The sequence below is a fragment of the Cyrtonyx montezumae genome, unplaced genomic scaffold (genome assembly GCF_038088225.1).
Source record: "Cyrtonyx montezumae isolate F1298 unplaced genomic scaffold, pur_monq_1.0 scaffold_26, whole genome shotgun sequence".
In the NCBI taxonomy this organism is placed as follows: Eukaryota; Metazoa; Chordata; class Aves; order Galliformes; family Odontophoridae; genus Cyrtonyx; species Cyrtonyx montezumae.
In genome coordinates this window covers 4,181,556-4,195,231 of record NW_027072003.1, presented here as the reverse complement: position 1 = coordinate 4,195,231, position 13,676 = coordinate 4,181,556, and the positions used below count along the sequence as shown (strand labels likewise).

At 49.5% G+C, this 13,676-nt stretch overlaps 1 protein-coding gene across 9 annotated transcripts in view; it reads left to right on the top strand.

Moving 5' to 3' along the window:
• Nucleotides 1–13,676, top strand: part of NFASC (neurofascin) — a 71,493-nt gene that overhangs the window by 18,917 nt on the left and 38,900 nt on the right. For 6 of the 9 annotated variants that reach the window (XM_065740461.1, XM_065740457.1, XM_065740456.1 and 3 more), the window contains 5 exons: nt 9,603–9,767; nt 11,853–11,958; nt 12,194–12,390; nt 13,095–13,217; nt 13,416–13,586. In XM_065740461.1, coding sequence (XP_065596533.1) covers nt 9,674–9,767; nt 11,853–11,958; nt 12,194–12,390; nt 13,095–13,217; nt 13,416–13,586 — 691 coding nt within the window. In that variant the 5' untranslated portion in view covers nt 9,603–9,673. Of the gene's footprint in view, nt 1–9,602; nt 9,768–11,852; nt 11,959–12,193; nt 12,391–13,094; nt 13,218–13,415; nt 13,587–13,676 lie in introns of those variants that run through there. The other 3 variants (XM_065740460.1, XM_065740458.1, XM_065740459.1) reach the window with 2 other exon arrangements.

The window sequence follows — 13,676 nt, the reverse complement described above, 5'->3', positions numbered from 1 at the left end:
CGCTGATGTTTTGCACTCAGTGCTTCCAGCAGTTCAGAACTTGGCTGGATGAATTCAAGATGAGACAGTCAAAGAGCTGAATATTTAAATTCTCCTTTGTTTTCTGCTTAAATTCCACTATTTATCCAGTGAACTTTTCCCCCTGCTTGCAGCTCTTGTCAGTGAGAGGAGATCAGTGCTTGCTGGGATCTGTAGGGCACGTGTTTCCCATCTGCAGCCTGTGGGATGTCGGAAATGTTTTGTAGCCCAGAGAAGGGAGATGAGGCAGCTTGGCTCGTGCATCCCCTGCTTGAAGCTGACCTCCTGGCTGAACACTGCCTGCCATCTCAGGAGTGATCTTGAACAGATCTCAGTGCAATAATTAGCCTGGCAGCTATGGTTTGTTTATTCTTCTATATCCACCAATTATTGCTGACACCTGCATTGTTCCAGTGCCTTCCCAGGGCACAAAGCAGTTGATTTTTCTTCTCATTTTCGGATGCTGTTGACTGGGTCTGTATATCACCTACTGCCAAGGTGAGACCAAGCACCAACTTCATCTTTCTGTAAGCATAACCGACCCTTTCAGTGTTTTTCTGGCTTAGGGAACCAAGTAATCTGCATCCCATCCTCAGTCCTGAAATTTAAAAGCAGCTTTTGTGCCAACTTCATTATGTAGAAGCCAATTCTACCAATTAACTTGTAACAGTTTTGAAGGGGGTCTCAAAAAAAAAGAAGGCAGATGGAGTGACTGTGCTGGCAATATTCATGACTGCTGCACAAAGGGTGAGAATTTCATAGGGAGCAATGCAAAAACGTGCTGGGAAATGTGCAAAGGAGGCACTGCTGAGGAATGCTGGGTGGTGTTTCCCTGTGAGCTCTGAGCAAAGGCTGTTTCTTGGGGGTAATAAATAAAGGGACAGTTTGATGCTGTACAGGGTGACACCATGCTGTCTGTTGTTGAAGGCTGTCAGAGCTCTGGGGCTGTGGACAGGAGGTGGGAATGGGGCCAGCACAGCATTCCGGGTGGGTAGGAGGTGTGTGGACCACCAGCTGTTGCTAGTGGGGGGGGAAAGGTACTTAAAATATTGCCAGTGGGTAATGAGGAGGAAGGAGGAGTGAAGGAACATGCAGGAAATGGGCAGCCCGTGTGGGATCTGCAGTGGGCCAAGAGGTTTTACTGGAAGTGCCCACCCAAAGCCCAGCCTGGGGAGCAGGGTGGTTTTTCCTTGAGATGATGGGCTGAAAAGGTGGATTTGCAGTACTCTGTTTGCCCTTCTTGGAAAATCATTACAAGACATGCTTCACCTTTCACTGTTCCATTTCATAGATGCAACTTTTGGTGAAGATTTGTGATGCCATGGCAGGCAGGTGGGTGATGGAGCTCAGGTTTCCCTGCCAAGAGCTCAGTTACATCTCAGTGACTGCCTGAGGCAGCACACAGGAGAGCTAATGATTCCCCTCCTGTGATTCCCCACCTGTAATCAGGATCCACATGTGCACAGGGCAAGGAAAACAGGTTACCCAGCGAAAGAAACAGCAGTGCTCCTGAGAGAGGCAGGCTCAGCCATTCAAGCAGCCTTCCAGATAACTTTATTTGCATTTTTATGTAATGTTTTGAAGGGTTTGTGTGTCTTTTTGGCCCCTTCTTATTTTTTTTTCTAAGCTGTTATTGTGTTGTAGTGCTGTCTAAAGGCTGTACATCAGAGAGCTCAGGGATGAAATGTCAGATTCGTTGCTGCTTTGCTCTGTCACTGCTGTTGAAGAGCCTGGGGTTTGAAATTAAATGTCAAAGGCGCTTTGCAGAACATGGAAACCAGATGTGTTCCACCACTGTGTCTGAGAAGGACAGAGCAGCTTCATTACCTACATGGACTCTTCTAGGGAGACTTATGTTGGGAACAGGGCTGAGAACCAGTACAATGACACTGTCCCAGTGTGCTGTGCTCTGAAGCTTGGGTCTCCAGAACCCCCTGGGCGATGGATGGATGGATGGAGGGCACGGAGCCCACACTCCATGACTGTAAGGTGATACCACAGCTTGAGGGCTGTCAGCTGAGCTGGTGTCTGTAAATACAGCTCACTTACAGGATTACTCATCAGCAGGTGTTCCCATCTTGTTGGCGACACCTGCGTGGTGTGATCCAGTTACGGACCCCACAGATGCAGGCAGGAGATACTTGTGGAGGTGGCTTGGATGAGGAGACTGCTCCTAAAGCTGCTGGTTCCAGTGCTGTTGGAGTCTCCCAGGTTGACTGCCTGGAGCTGAGGAGAGCATGGGGATGGTGTCCTGTAGATTAGGAACAAAATTGCTGCCTTTCCTGGATGGTTCCCTGGTGATGCTCTAAGAGGGAACCATCTCAGGATCATCGGGAAGCAGGAAAGGGTAGAAACTTTCTGCTCTAAAGGAGGAATAACATAAAGGAGTTGCCCAGGAAATGCAAAGTCTTTTGTAGTGGAAGAACAGCTACTAATGTAGTAATAAGTCCTGAGCTTAAAAAGGTGTTTTTGCTTTTTTTTTTTCCTTAAGTGTAGATAGAAAGAGTACCTGGGGAAAAAAAAATGCTTTGACTAAAATGAAAGCTTTAGTGCTCGAGTCCTTCTCCACCCTCGAATACCGATTTCCAGCAGGGAATGTGCAGCGTTGAGTAAAACCTCCTTTCAGCACATCCTGAGCTGGACAGGTCCCAAGCCCGCAGTGCTCCGGGGCTGAGCCTAAATCCTTCTGTGGTTTAGGGCTGAAAGCTGCAGTGGGTACATCTGCTTTTGCCCTCTGGGATTCAGGGTTTGCCTTCCTTCTGCTTGCACTGCTCTGGGTAAGGACTGGAGGGGGGGTTGGAAGGTTGATGACTTCTTCCCAGGCTCCTCAGTGCCCAGGATCCTCTGAGAGGTAACGTGAGATGTAAACTCCAATTCTCCAATTCATTTAGTGGTTTCCTGGTGTAGAAACAGTGCTTGGTTTTTAACCCCTGGGCATCAGCACGCAGCTGATCATCCTGCTTTGCTTCATTAACCTTTTTCTTCTGTGCAAAGAGAGAACCCTTCTTCTGGTGTCGAGGCGTTCATGTTTGTGCCAAACTGCATCATGTCACCAGCTGCTGCCATGCAGCTGAGCAGGACAGCTTAACCTGCGTGTCACCACGCGTGGGGACAGCTACCGTGCTATGTCCTGGGATGGCTTTTGGGGTGCAGTTGTGTAAATCACTCGTTATTTACGCCTCAAAGGGATGCTGTGGGCTCTGGAAAACCCCTTGGCGTGGTCAAGTCTGAGCTGCTGGGGGCCTGAAGTCCCTTATCCACCTTTGGGCCAAATACTGGGTTAGTCACCTGGTGCAGGCACCCAGAGCCCCGTGCTCCTGGATGCTGTGTGGACTTATAGATATGGGAGCCAGAAGGGGAAAGGCTGCTTTTCCCAAGTGCTTGCTATTTATAGCTACTGCTGGGTGATTAGCAGTTGGCTAATCACTCATGGACAGATGCTGTGGTCCCTTGGATGGGTGACAAGGGACACAGCAGGACAGACACTAACGGTGTGTCCCCTATTGCTCTGCCATGCATCCACTGAGCAGCGTGGGATGGAGAGCCCTGGAAAGGAGCTTTGCTGTGCGTGGGGAGGGGGGGGATCAGTGGTCTTAGGTCTCTCATAGGGACGTGGTTAGTGGGCATGGTGTGGGGATGGGATGGCAGTTGGACCTGATCTCAGGGATCTTTTCCAACGTTAGTGATTCTGTGATCCTTTCTGGAAGTTGGCAGGGCAGTTGGCAGTGCCACTGGTTGGGTTTGCACGTGGAGCTACTTCACTAGGATAAAACACCCCAGCCTGGCTCTCATAGCCACCACGCAGCAGCCAGGTTGGGTTTGGTGCTCAGGGCTATTTATCTCAGCTGCTCCATCTTCCCCAGCCATCCCACCACACCACGCATGCTGGCAACCCAAGCAGCAATGATACTGTGGAGCACCTTTGCTTTCTACCAAGGACAACTCCTTGGCTCCTGCTTAGTGACAGGATCAGCTGCTGCCCCACACTGTGCTCGTGGTGCTGGCAAAGGCCACGTCCTCACCATCCACAGGCAGCTTCACACTTCCACATTTTTTATTCTCTGCTCTTTCTGACCGCTTTGTAAAGGTTAAACGTTATTTTCTGATTAAATTTAGTGCTCTGGTGTTACAGGCTTATTTCCCACCTACACCATATCTCATGCATGACCTTGGGGTAACACTTAACCTCTCTGGACTCCAGTCACTCTGTGTAATAGAACTACAGTATTTTCCTACATTACCAAAAGGACAGAATGATAAATTAATTCACATTTATGTAGTGCTGAGATACGGCCGTGATGGATTAAGAGCGTCTCCCTGGAGTTATCCGTGCTTTCCAGCAGCGTTGCTCAGACCTACAGGGGAATGAATTACCTTCTGAAAGAGTCACTGTGCTCCTTGCCCCTAAGCTGAGTGGCAGTGAGTGCAATGCTCCCATCCAAACCTGTTTGCAGGGGGAAATTTCCTTCTTTGTTGTTGTTTTTTTTCCCAGAGGGCAGGAGCAGGAGGTCAGGGGAGATGTAACTGAATTAGCTGGATTTTGCTTCTGCCTGTTGCTGTGTTTCAGAGAACAATTGTGAAAGCTGTACCCAGCTTCAGGAGGGAGCACAAAGCACTGCTCTCTGCTCCGAGCAGGGGGAAGCAGTGCCCGTGCTCCATCCCCTGCGTTACATTCTGCACAATCTGTCCTTGCTTGCATGCTCTGTGCAATGCCATGTTTGCTTCTACAGGGTCCTGAGGGTACATGGCATGGCTAAGGTGGATTTTACCACCAGGGACAAAGGCTCTAAATAACAGGAATGGAGGACTTACAGCCTGGAAGGCAGCAACCTAGAAACCTGTCCAATATATGGTAGGAGGAATGAAGCAGGAGAAGGCCCCGGGAGATGGATTCTTCCATCACCGCTGGGGAATCACACGCATATATTCCCTCTAAATCAGTGTTTTTCATTATCTGAAACGAAAAGAGCTTTCATTTGTGGAAACATTGCTCTGTGCTATTCAATCAGTTTTAATTAAGCGACTGAGAGGCGTTAAATGGTGCTGGTGGAGTCTTCTTGGGAACACTAGCTGCTCGAGTTTTACTGCTCCTCTTACAACCATAAATAGGGATAAATGCCTAATTGCTACTGAGAGTGTCCTGCTGGACCTAATGAGCTGATCACAAACAATCCTTCACTGTGGAATAATTTGTGTTTGACTCCAGCCAGAGATCCCTGTGCCTTACTGTGTCTGTGTGCTATGAGGGGCTGACCAGGGGTCTGCAGAGGAGAGATTTATTCCCACTGCCACTCAGAAAGGTCTCATCTCATTATCCTAGCTCTTCCCCAGGGTTGTTTGTAGCAAGGGGAAATCCTCCAGCTCTTTCTTTCTCCAGAGGAGAGCTGCTCCTGGAGCAGGGCAGGACATCGGTGTGGTGCAGGAATGCAGTTTGGGAATGCCTCCCAGAGCAGGGTCAGGCTGCCATCCCAGAGCCCTCAGAGAGCTGTGCTAGAGACCCTAACCCATTCATTGTGCATTTTGAGTAGCTTACAGATAACATGCCTGGATAGGTTGTGCATTTTAATTATAGGTGTACGAGCGTTGTCCTTCCATCAGGAGAAACCTGAGAGCGTGAAGCTCTCTGCAGAACACACAGAGGGAAATGAGCAGGGATGGCACCTGGGCCAGATTTGGTTTCAGCAGCAGCCAGCTCCCCAGTGTGGCTGCTGGGAGGTGTAAGCAAAGGGCAATCACCTGGTGGGGGGATTGTCCCTGCTGGTGGGGGACAGCAGGGCCTCATAGAGCCACACTGGGCTCTGCTCTCGACTCTCTGTACCTCTTCTTGACTCTATACATCCCTGGGGCAGTTACTCAACTGCTGCACTGTTACTTAGAAATCCAGATTTGGTTGGAAAACAGTGCAGCGAAATCATCCTTTGCTTTTAAAACAGAGCAGAAGATGCTCGGTGCCAGGTTACAGCCTGCTGCCCATGTGTTTGTGAAGCAGAAGATGCACAATAATACCATATATGTTTCCTTCTAAAAAATTCTTCTTTTGAGTTAGTTCATCTTCACTGCTGCCCAGGAGTAAAATGTATGGCTCATTTTGCTACAGAGAGTGCAACTCCCCTTTAAATCCTTTGCTCCCATCCTGGTCCAGCAAGCACTTGGCTCCCACCAGCAGCATTCTCAGCCCTGGGACAAATTGTCCCATCAAATGTCTCCACCATCGCCAGGTGCATGTCAGAGTTTTCTTGCTCTGAACCTCTTCCCTCTGCCTGCAAAGGGGAACTTTTCTCAGTTTCACAAGCCCTGTCCAGGGCTTCGTTATCCTTTTGCCCAGTGAAAGGTGTACACAGAGTTTCTGGAAGGAGGTCAGAGATAAATTTTCCAGGCTGACAGCTTGAGAGTAGGTCCTCAGGGAAATGGAAAACACCAATGAGTCTGAAGAACCCTTCTGAGTTGTGAAGGAGTATTTGGGGGGAGAAAGGTGTCTGAGTCCATCCTGCTGCTGCCTTGGTTGTAGCTAAGCTCAACTACAGCATCACTGCTGAATGAGAGCTGTGTTCCAGCTCAGGTATGTCCATCATCAGACAATCTTAGGATCCCCAGATACCCTCAGCTCTGGGCCCCATCCCTCTGTACTGGGGCAGTTTCCTCGCTGCCCACATTCCCAACAATGTGAGCTCTGTTCTGCAGCACCCAGCCCCAGCAGCCCACCTACACACATGGGCACAGTGACAGATTCTGTGCTGCTGCACCCACAGCTCCCCGGGACTGAGCTTCCCCTAAAGGCAGGGATGATCTTTGGGCATGCTTTGTCGTGAGTTTTGTTATTTGTTCACCTTCCTTTGGATTTGAGGTGCTCAGCTGGTGATGCTCTGCGTGGATGTAAGGTCACACGTGTGCTGTACGGGCTGTCCTCCCTGGAAGTCCCTGTGCTGTTCCCACGTGGTCCCTGCTTTGCTCCCATGTTGCTCTGCCCTCCTTTGGTCCAAGGCAGCTGAGTCCTTATGAGTCCCATCCACTCAGCACAGATTTCCCTTCTGATTCACACAGCTCTTGTTTTTCCAGTCCAAGCACATGTGATGATGGGTGGGGTGTAGCCACCAGTTGGATGCACGGCTGCCTGCTTTGTGTGCTCTATATAATCAGTGTGCTCAATCAGAGAATGGCTGAGGTTGGAAGGGACCTGAAGTCCTTTCTGTATTTCCATTGACTGCAAACTCACCCATGTGTACATGTATGCAGACTGTGGCTGATACCCCATCCCAAAGCACTACATGGAGGTATTCAAATGCCTGTTGCCTTACACCTTACGTCTGTGAAGGAAGCATGTTTCAGTGATGTCTTTTGGTGAAGTATCAATACGTGAGCATGGGAAGGATGCTACAAATCTTAACCTTGCTAAATATTGTATTGCACTATTGGTTGATTTAATTCATAAGTCAAACTATTGCTTAGTAACAGAGAGGCATAAAACCAACATCTTGCTGTTAACTTATCCATTACTCATTTTAAGCTGTAACTGGAGAAATGAAGTGCTCTAAATAATGAAGACCACAGATCACAATGATATCCTCCCTCAGACAGAAAGCTAAAGAAGTAATTTGAAAAGCTTCGTTCAGCACGACCTGCTCTCTGAGGACAGTGGAAGTCCTGGACACAAATTTAATTACTGACCCGATCCTGTAATTATTTTGTCCTTCAACTATTTTTATTGCAATGACTGGATTGGAAAATCCATTGAATGAGCAGAAAAAGAGATCAAAGTGGTGCTCCCCTCGAAGCCCCTTTGCAACCCATAATTTGGTGTATTGGGGATGCGTGGGGCCAGTGGCTTTGCTTGGGCTTGAGCCCAGGGGTGGGGATGCATGTTCTGGGCTCTGCCTTGGACCCATCCTTCAGGTTCAGATGTGTACAGAGGATCAGGAATGCCTCGTGGTAAATCTTTGGAGCTGAGCATCTTGCTGTTAATGCTTTAGAAATCTCAGGTTGCACGTTTGATCTGCAGAGGGGCTGGGAAGGATGCGCGTGGTCCTTCTTCCCCATCCCTCCTGATTTAATTACCATGACAGCTTTCAGACATTGCTACGGTTCCAGTGCACGGTGCAGGAGCAGCATTCCCTTAGGGAGGGTGAAACCCAGCGTGGATGGCAAAGCACTTCCCATTCTCCGTAAGGGCAATGGGGAAGGTGTCCTCAGGAGCTGCCTTGCACTGGCTTTGCCCCTGTCTGGGGTGCAGGAGAGCAGCACAGGCCATGTGTCAGGGCTGTCTGCTGGCTGACAGCTGTCAGCTTGGCACCCTGCAGTACCTATCACTGGGTTCTGTCTGTTGTCCTGACCCCCCCCTCCCTCCCACATCAGCCTCGCTGGGGCTCAGAGCAGCAGCCCAAGCTGGGCTGATTTATATTTGATGACTCAGGCTCTCCTTGCTCGCCAAATGGCTTCTGTGCTGCTCTCCTGTTGGTGCCATCCCACCCCAGTGCAGGGCTGCGTGGAGATGGGAAGGAGCAGCAAGGAGCAGCACTGGGGATTTTCCACTGCTTGCTGCCCTGGCATTGTTTCTGCTCTCAGCTGAGAGCTGTCTGGACGTCTGCTGCCTGGCTCTTATAGCTCTGTTGCAGACAGAGCTGTAACTCAGCTGCCATGCAACCTCTGCGGTGCAGCGGCCTTTCTATGGGGAATTTTATTGCACAGATAAGATAATTCATCGTCCTTTCTACTCTCTTTTAATCTGCACTTTGTCTGTGGGCTTATTAACAGCACAATCAAATGGATGTGTATGAAAACCCTGAGTGATGTGCTGCTGGTCCCTGCGTGCTCCTGGATGTGTGCAGGGGTGAAGGCATCACTCCAGTGCCTGACCCCATGCAGCCTCAGAGCCTCATTGCCTCCTGGAAAACGGAGGCAAAGCAGCTCACAGAGAGTTGCTACACCTGGTCTCTGCTCTTCTCAGTCCAAAAATATCCTTGTAGTGCTGTAACAGGCAGTGCTATGTCGGGAAGGGGAATGGCCACCAGCAGTGCTGGAGCTTCTTTCAGGCTCTCACTGGTGCTGGGGTCATTCAGCTCTCTGTTTTCAATCCAGAATGAAATCTGAGTTTTACTGGCTGCTGGGTCTTGCACATAAAATACAGCTATCAGCTTCTGGTGTCTGATTTAGTGGTTGTCAGCCTTGCCCACAGCAGGGTGGTTGGAAGGAGGTGGTCTTTGAGGTCCCTTCCAACCCAATCGTTCTATGATTCCATGGTTCTCTGTTAATATGGACTTATGAAACAACAGACCATCCTTATTTTCTCCTGTGGAGACCATCAGTGGTTTTGCATTCATTTCTTGGGTTAACTTTCCATCATTCCTTGGGGAGAACCCAGCAGAGCTCTGAGGTTTGAGCACAGGTAACATAAAGGCTGAACAAAGAAGGCCTTGGGAGGATAATGAACAAGAGCTGACTACCAAAGCCTAGAAACGAATTCTGGCACCATTAACACCCCCCTGTGCCTCTGATGTATTTCCATACTGAAAATGCACTCTCCCCACGGTTGCCAGGAGGAGGGAAGCAGGATGCAGTTGCACTGACCTCTGGCTTTGTGTGTTTTGCAGCTGAGGACCCAGCAGCCATCAACTGTCCTCAGAGGAGCAGCTGAAGTCACAGCATTGTCCTGATACCCAAAATGGTCCTGCACGGCCACCAGCTCACCTGTGCAGTAATTGTGTTCGCTCTGTGCCTCCACCACCTCATCAGCGCCATTGAAGTCCCTCTGGATTGTAAGTTCTGGTTTACTCCCTCTAACTTTGGGCACAGCGGGGTTGGGTTGTGTGATCTTAGTGGTCTTTTCCAACCCCTATGATTCTATATTTGAAGGGCTGCAGAGGCAGAGTGAAGAAATACATGGACCAGACATCTCTCCTGATCTGACTGAACGTTTTAGGATATTTTCCTTTTTAAGTCACATTTCATCCAGAAATTCACCTGAATTGCTGACTCAAAAGCTGTGTAAAGGACTTGCAGCCACATATCACAAAGGGACAGAGCACCAAGCTGGTAGAGAAGCCCATCCCCAGCCAATAGCCCATAGACTGAAGTGGAGCATCCCAGTTTTCGTCTCTGTTGGGACTTTTGGTTAATTATGAGGCAGGAGTTACGTTTTATTATGTTTTATTCAGAGAGTTTGGGGATATGGATTGAGGATAAAGGGGACAAGGGATGATGTTTCTGCTAAACAGCATCTTGAAGCCAGTGCAAGGGAAACACATGACTTATTTGGATGCACTTGGAATGGTTTGTACCGAGGGCGAGCTGCTAAGTCATGACTCAGAGGCTGCACTCCAGCTTCGTGTCTGGATACCAGTTTCATAATTTCTCTGCGTCCCAGCTTCCTCCTGTAGAGGCTGTTAATAATAATCAGCCTGTAGCTGCAGGGAATCAATTCTGACAGTGCAACGTACAGAAATCCTCCAGAGAGCAGTGCATTAGTGGAAAAAAGCATGGCTTTGTGCTCAGGCTGAAGCACCAGGGCTCTTTGGAAACAACGTGAAGAAAGAGAGTGGGAATGCTCCAATCTGATGAGGGGAAAATAAATACTTGTGCAAATGAAAAGCTTGAGGTGGGGGACCCAGTGCAATCTCTTGCACCCTATGCGAGACTTCAGTCTGAGTTCCTGCTCTGCTCCGTTCCAGATGATCGTGGGTGAACATAACTTTGTTCCCTACAGTCAGCTCTGGAGCAGGAACATGGCATTCTTGTTCCCAACATGGGAATTTGATGTGATGTACACAGCTTGCCTGGTTTTGACCCGTATATAATATTTCAGAAGTGCAGGCAGTCGTTACAGTAATAGGAACCAGTTGGGCAAAGCTGAAGGGGTCTGCAGACAGCAGACTTCTGCTGTGTCATGTGCTTTTCTGACAAAAAAATGGGTGATTTTGATGCTTACACGTAATGTGAGCTTAGAAAAGCAAGGGAAATGCTGACAGCTGGTGGAGAACTGCTGAAGGCAGCCTTGCTTTGCAGCTCACTGCTTCTTCAGTCTGCTCCCTGCTGCACAGCATGAACCCACAGCAGAGCGTTGTTATCTCCAGCACTGGAGATGGTGGAGGATATGCGTAGATAGACATCCCACGTATAGATAGAGACAGATGTATTTGTGTATGGGATTGACATCTATATATCTGCATATGGGATATAGATACTGGTACTCTAGGGTTCATTTCATGCCCTCTTTGGACCCCCAAAGCTCCCAGAAGCTGCAGAGGCAGTTAGCAGCTAACAATGACTTGGACACGATGTTCCTTATGGATCTCTTCCAACCCAGGATATTCTATCACTCTATTATTCTCTGAATGCTGATCAGTGTCTCCTCCTACATAAGCGTAAGTAGGTGGATTAGAACATGCTGGCATGTAAAATCAGTTGTATGTAGGATTTGCAGACCCTACAATAACAATATTCTGTAGTTATGTTTGTGTGCATGATGTGTGTGTATCGGGGCTAGCCCTTCAATTAACCCTTCTTTCTTCTTTTTTATTATGCTTGCACTTCGGAAATAACAGCCAATATTCAGAGTGAATGTAAGTGCTGCCTTCTGTGCAAACGTGATGGTGTCCTCTGCATGTCCAAAACTGCACGAGGGGTTGGGGCCGGTGCCAGCTGTGCCTTGGTGCAAGGTGTACGTGCTACATAGGGCTGGTGACAAATAGTACACACCTCATGCATGCTCGTGGTTTTGGAAGTCTTTGGGCCACAAATTGCACAGCCAGCTTGGGGAAAGTACCAGAATCCTGGCGAATCCAAGCAGAGAGAGGCTTCTCCCTCTTGCACAGCCCATCTCACCACTGCCGTTTGCTTTTCAGTGCCTCAGCCCCCCACCATCACCAAGCAATCTGTGAAGGACTACATCGTTGATCCCCGGGACAACATCTTCATTGAATGTGAAGCCAAAGGGAACCCTGCTCCCATGTAAGTGCCCTGGAATTGCTCCTGTACTGAAGCTCTGTGGTTTGTTAGCACTGGTTCTGAAGGTGCTGGGGCTCCTGGGCACAGCAGATCTGAGTTGGCCACGCTGTCCTCAAAGCCAGCACTGTAGATGCCAATTGCCACTGATTCAACTGTTGACCTGTATGGCCCAACTGAGGCTCTCTCCAGGTAAATACACCCCACAGTTACCCCAGAAACCTCTCTGCCACGCTTACAGCTTTTCCTGGACACGGAACGGGAAGTTCTTCAATGTGGCAAAGGACCCCAAAGTGTCCATGCGGTGGCGGTCGGGGACGTTGGTCATTGACTTCCATGGCGGGGGGCGGCCGGACGACTACGAGGGCGAGTACCAGTGCTTCGCCCGGAACGACTACGGCACTGCTCTGTCCAACAAAATCCACCTCCAGGTGTCCAGTGAGTAAGCAGTGCCGTGTGAGGCGAGCACTGGCTAACAGACTCAGGAGGATCCGTGAGTCTGTGGTTGCTTTGTAGAAGAAATAGATAACATCCAGAGCTCAGACGTCCCAGCCTGCTTCGTGGTCTCGAAGGTCCCTTCCGACCGTGTGATTCTCTCATCCGTTGCCTGTGTCAGGATCGTAGAATCATTAAGGCTGGAAAAGACCTCTAGGATCACCCAGTCCAACCCCAACCCATCCCCACCATGCCCACTAACCACGTCCCTCACTGCCGCACTTCGGCAGTTATCGACCCTCTCCAGGGATGGTGAATCCACCACCTCCCTGGGCTTCCTGTGCCACTGCCTGACCACTCTGAGAAGAATTTTTTCCTAATATCCAACCTGAACCTTCCCTGGTGCAACTTGAGGCTGTTACTTTTCATCCCATTGCTGTTACCTGAGAGAAGAGCCTTACCCATCCTCACTACAATCTCCTTTCAGGGAGTTGCAGAGAGTGATGAGGTCTCCCGTGAGCCTCCTCTTCTCCAGACTGAACTATCCCAGTTCCCTCAGCTGCTCCCCATAAGACACACAGAAATCTGGCTTACCCCTCTGCATTAAGGCCGTTCCATTGAAACCAGGCCAGGTCCAGTGGGAAAGGAGGAGATCTGTGAAGAGATTGTCCTGCCTTCCTCATGCAGAGCTGTGATTCTTCTGGCAGGGTCTCCCCTGTGGCCCAAGGAGAAGGTGGATGTCATTGAGGTTGATGAAGGTGCTCCGCTCAGCCTGCAGTGTAACCCACCTCCCGGCCTGCCTCCTCCCGTCATCTTCTGGATGAGCAGCTGTGAGTTGGGGAAGCCCTTCCCATTGTGAATCCTCACTCCCTTCAAGCACCAGCAGTGTTAATTTGAAATAATTACGTTAGAGTCAGCATTGCTAGTTCAGAGCTTGGTGGTACCCACATGTGGCTTAAATCGGGGGTTGCTTTTTGCCTCTGTGTGTTCAGGCAGTTCTAGTTAACTGAATGCATCTTCCCCTGCAGCAATGGAGCCCATCCACCAGGACAAGCGTGTCTCCCAGGGCCAGAATGGTGACCTGTACTTCTCCAATGTCATGCTGCAGGATGCCCAGACTGACTACAGCTGCAACGCACGCTTCCACTTCACCCACACCATTCAGCAGAAAAATCCCTACACCCTCAAGGTGAAAACCAGTAAGTGTCATGGTTATCAGCCAGGATTGAGCTCTCCCAGCTTCTTGGGACGGGTTTTCCTTTCAGTCCTTGACAGCTCTGAGTCCTACC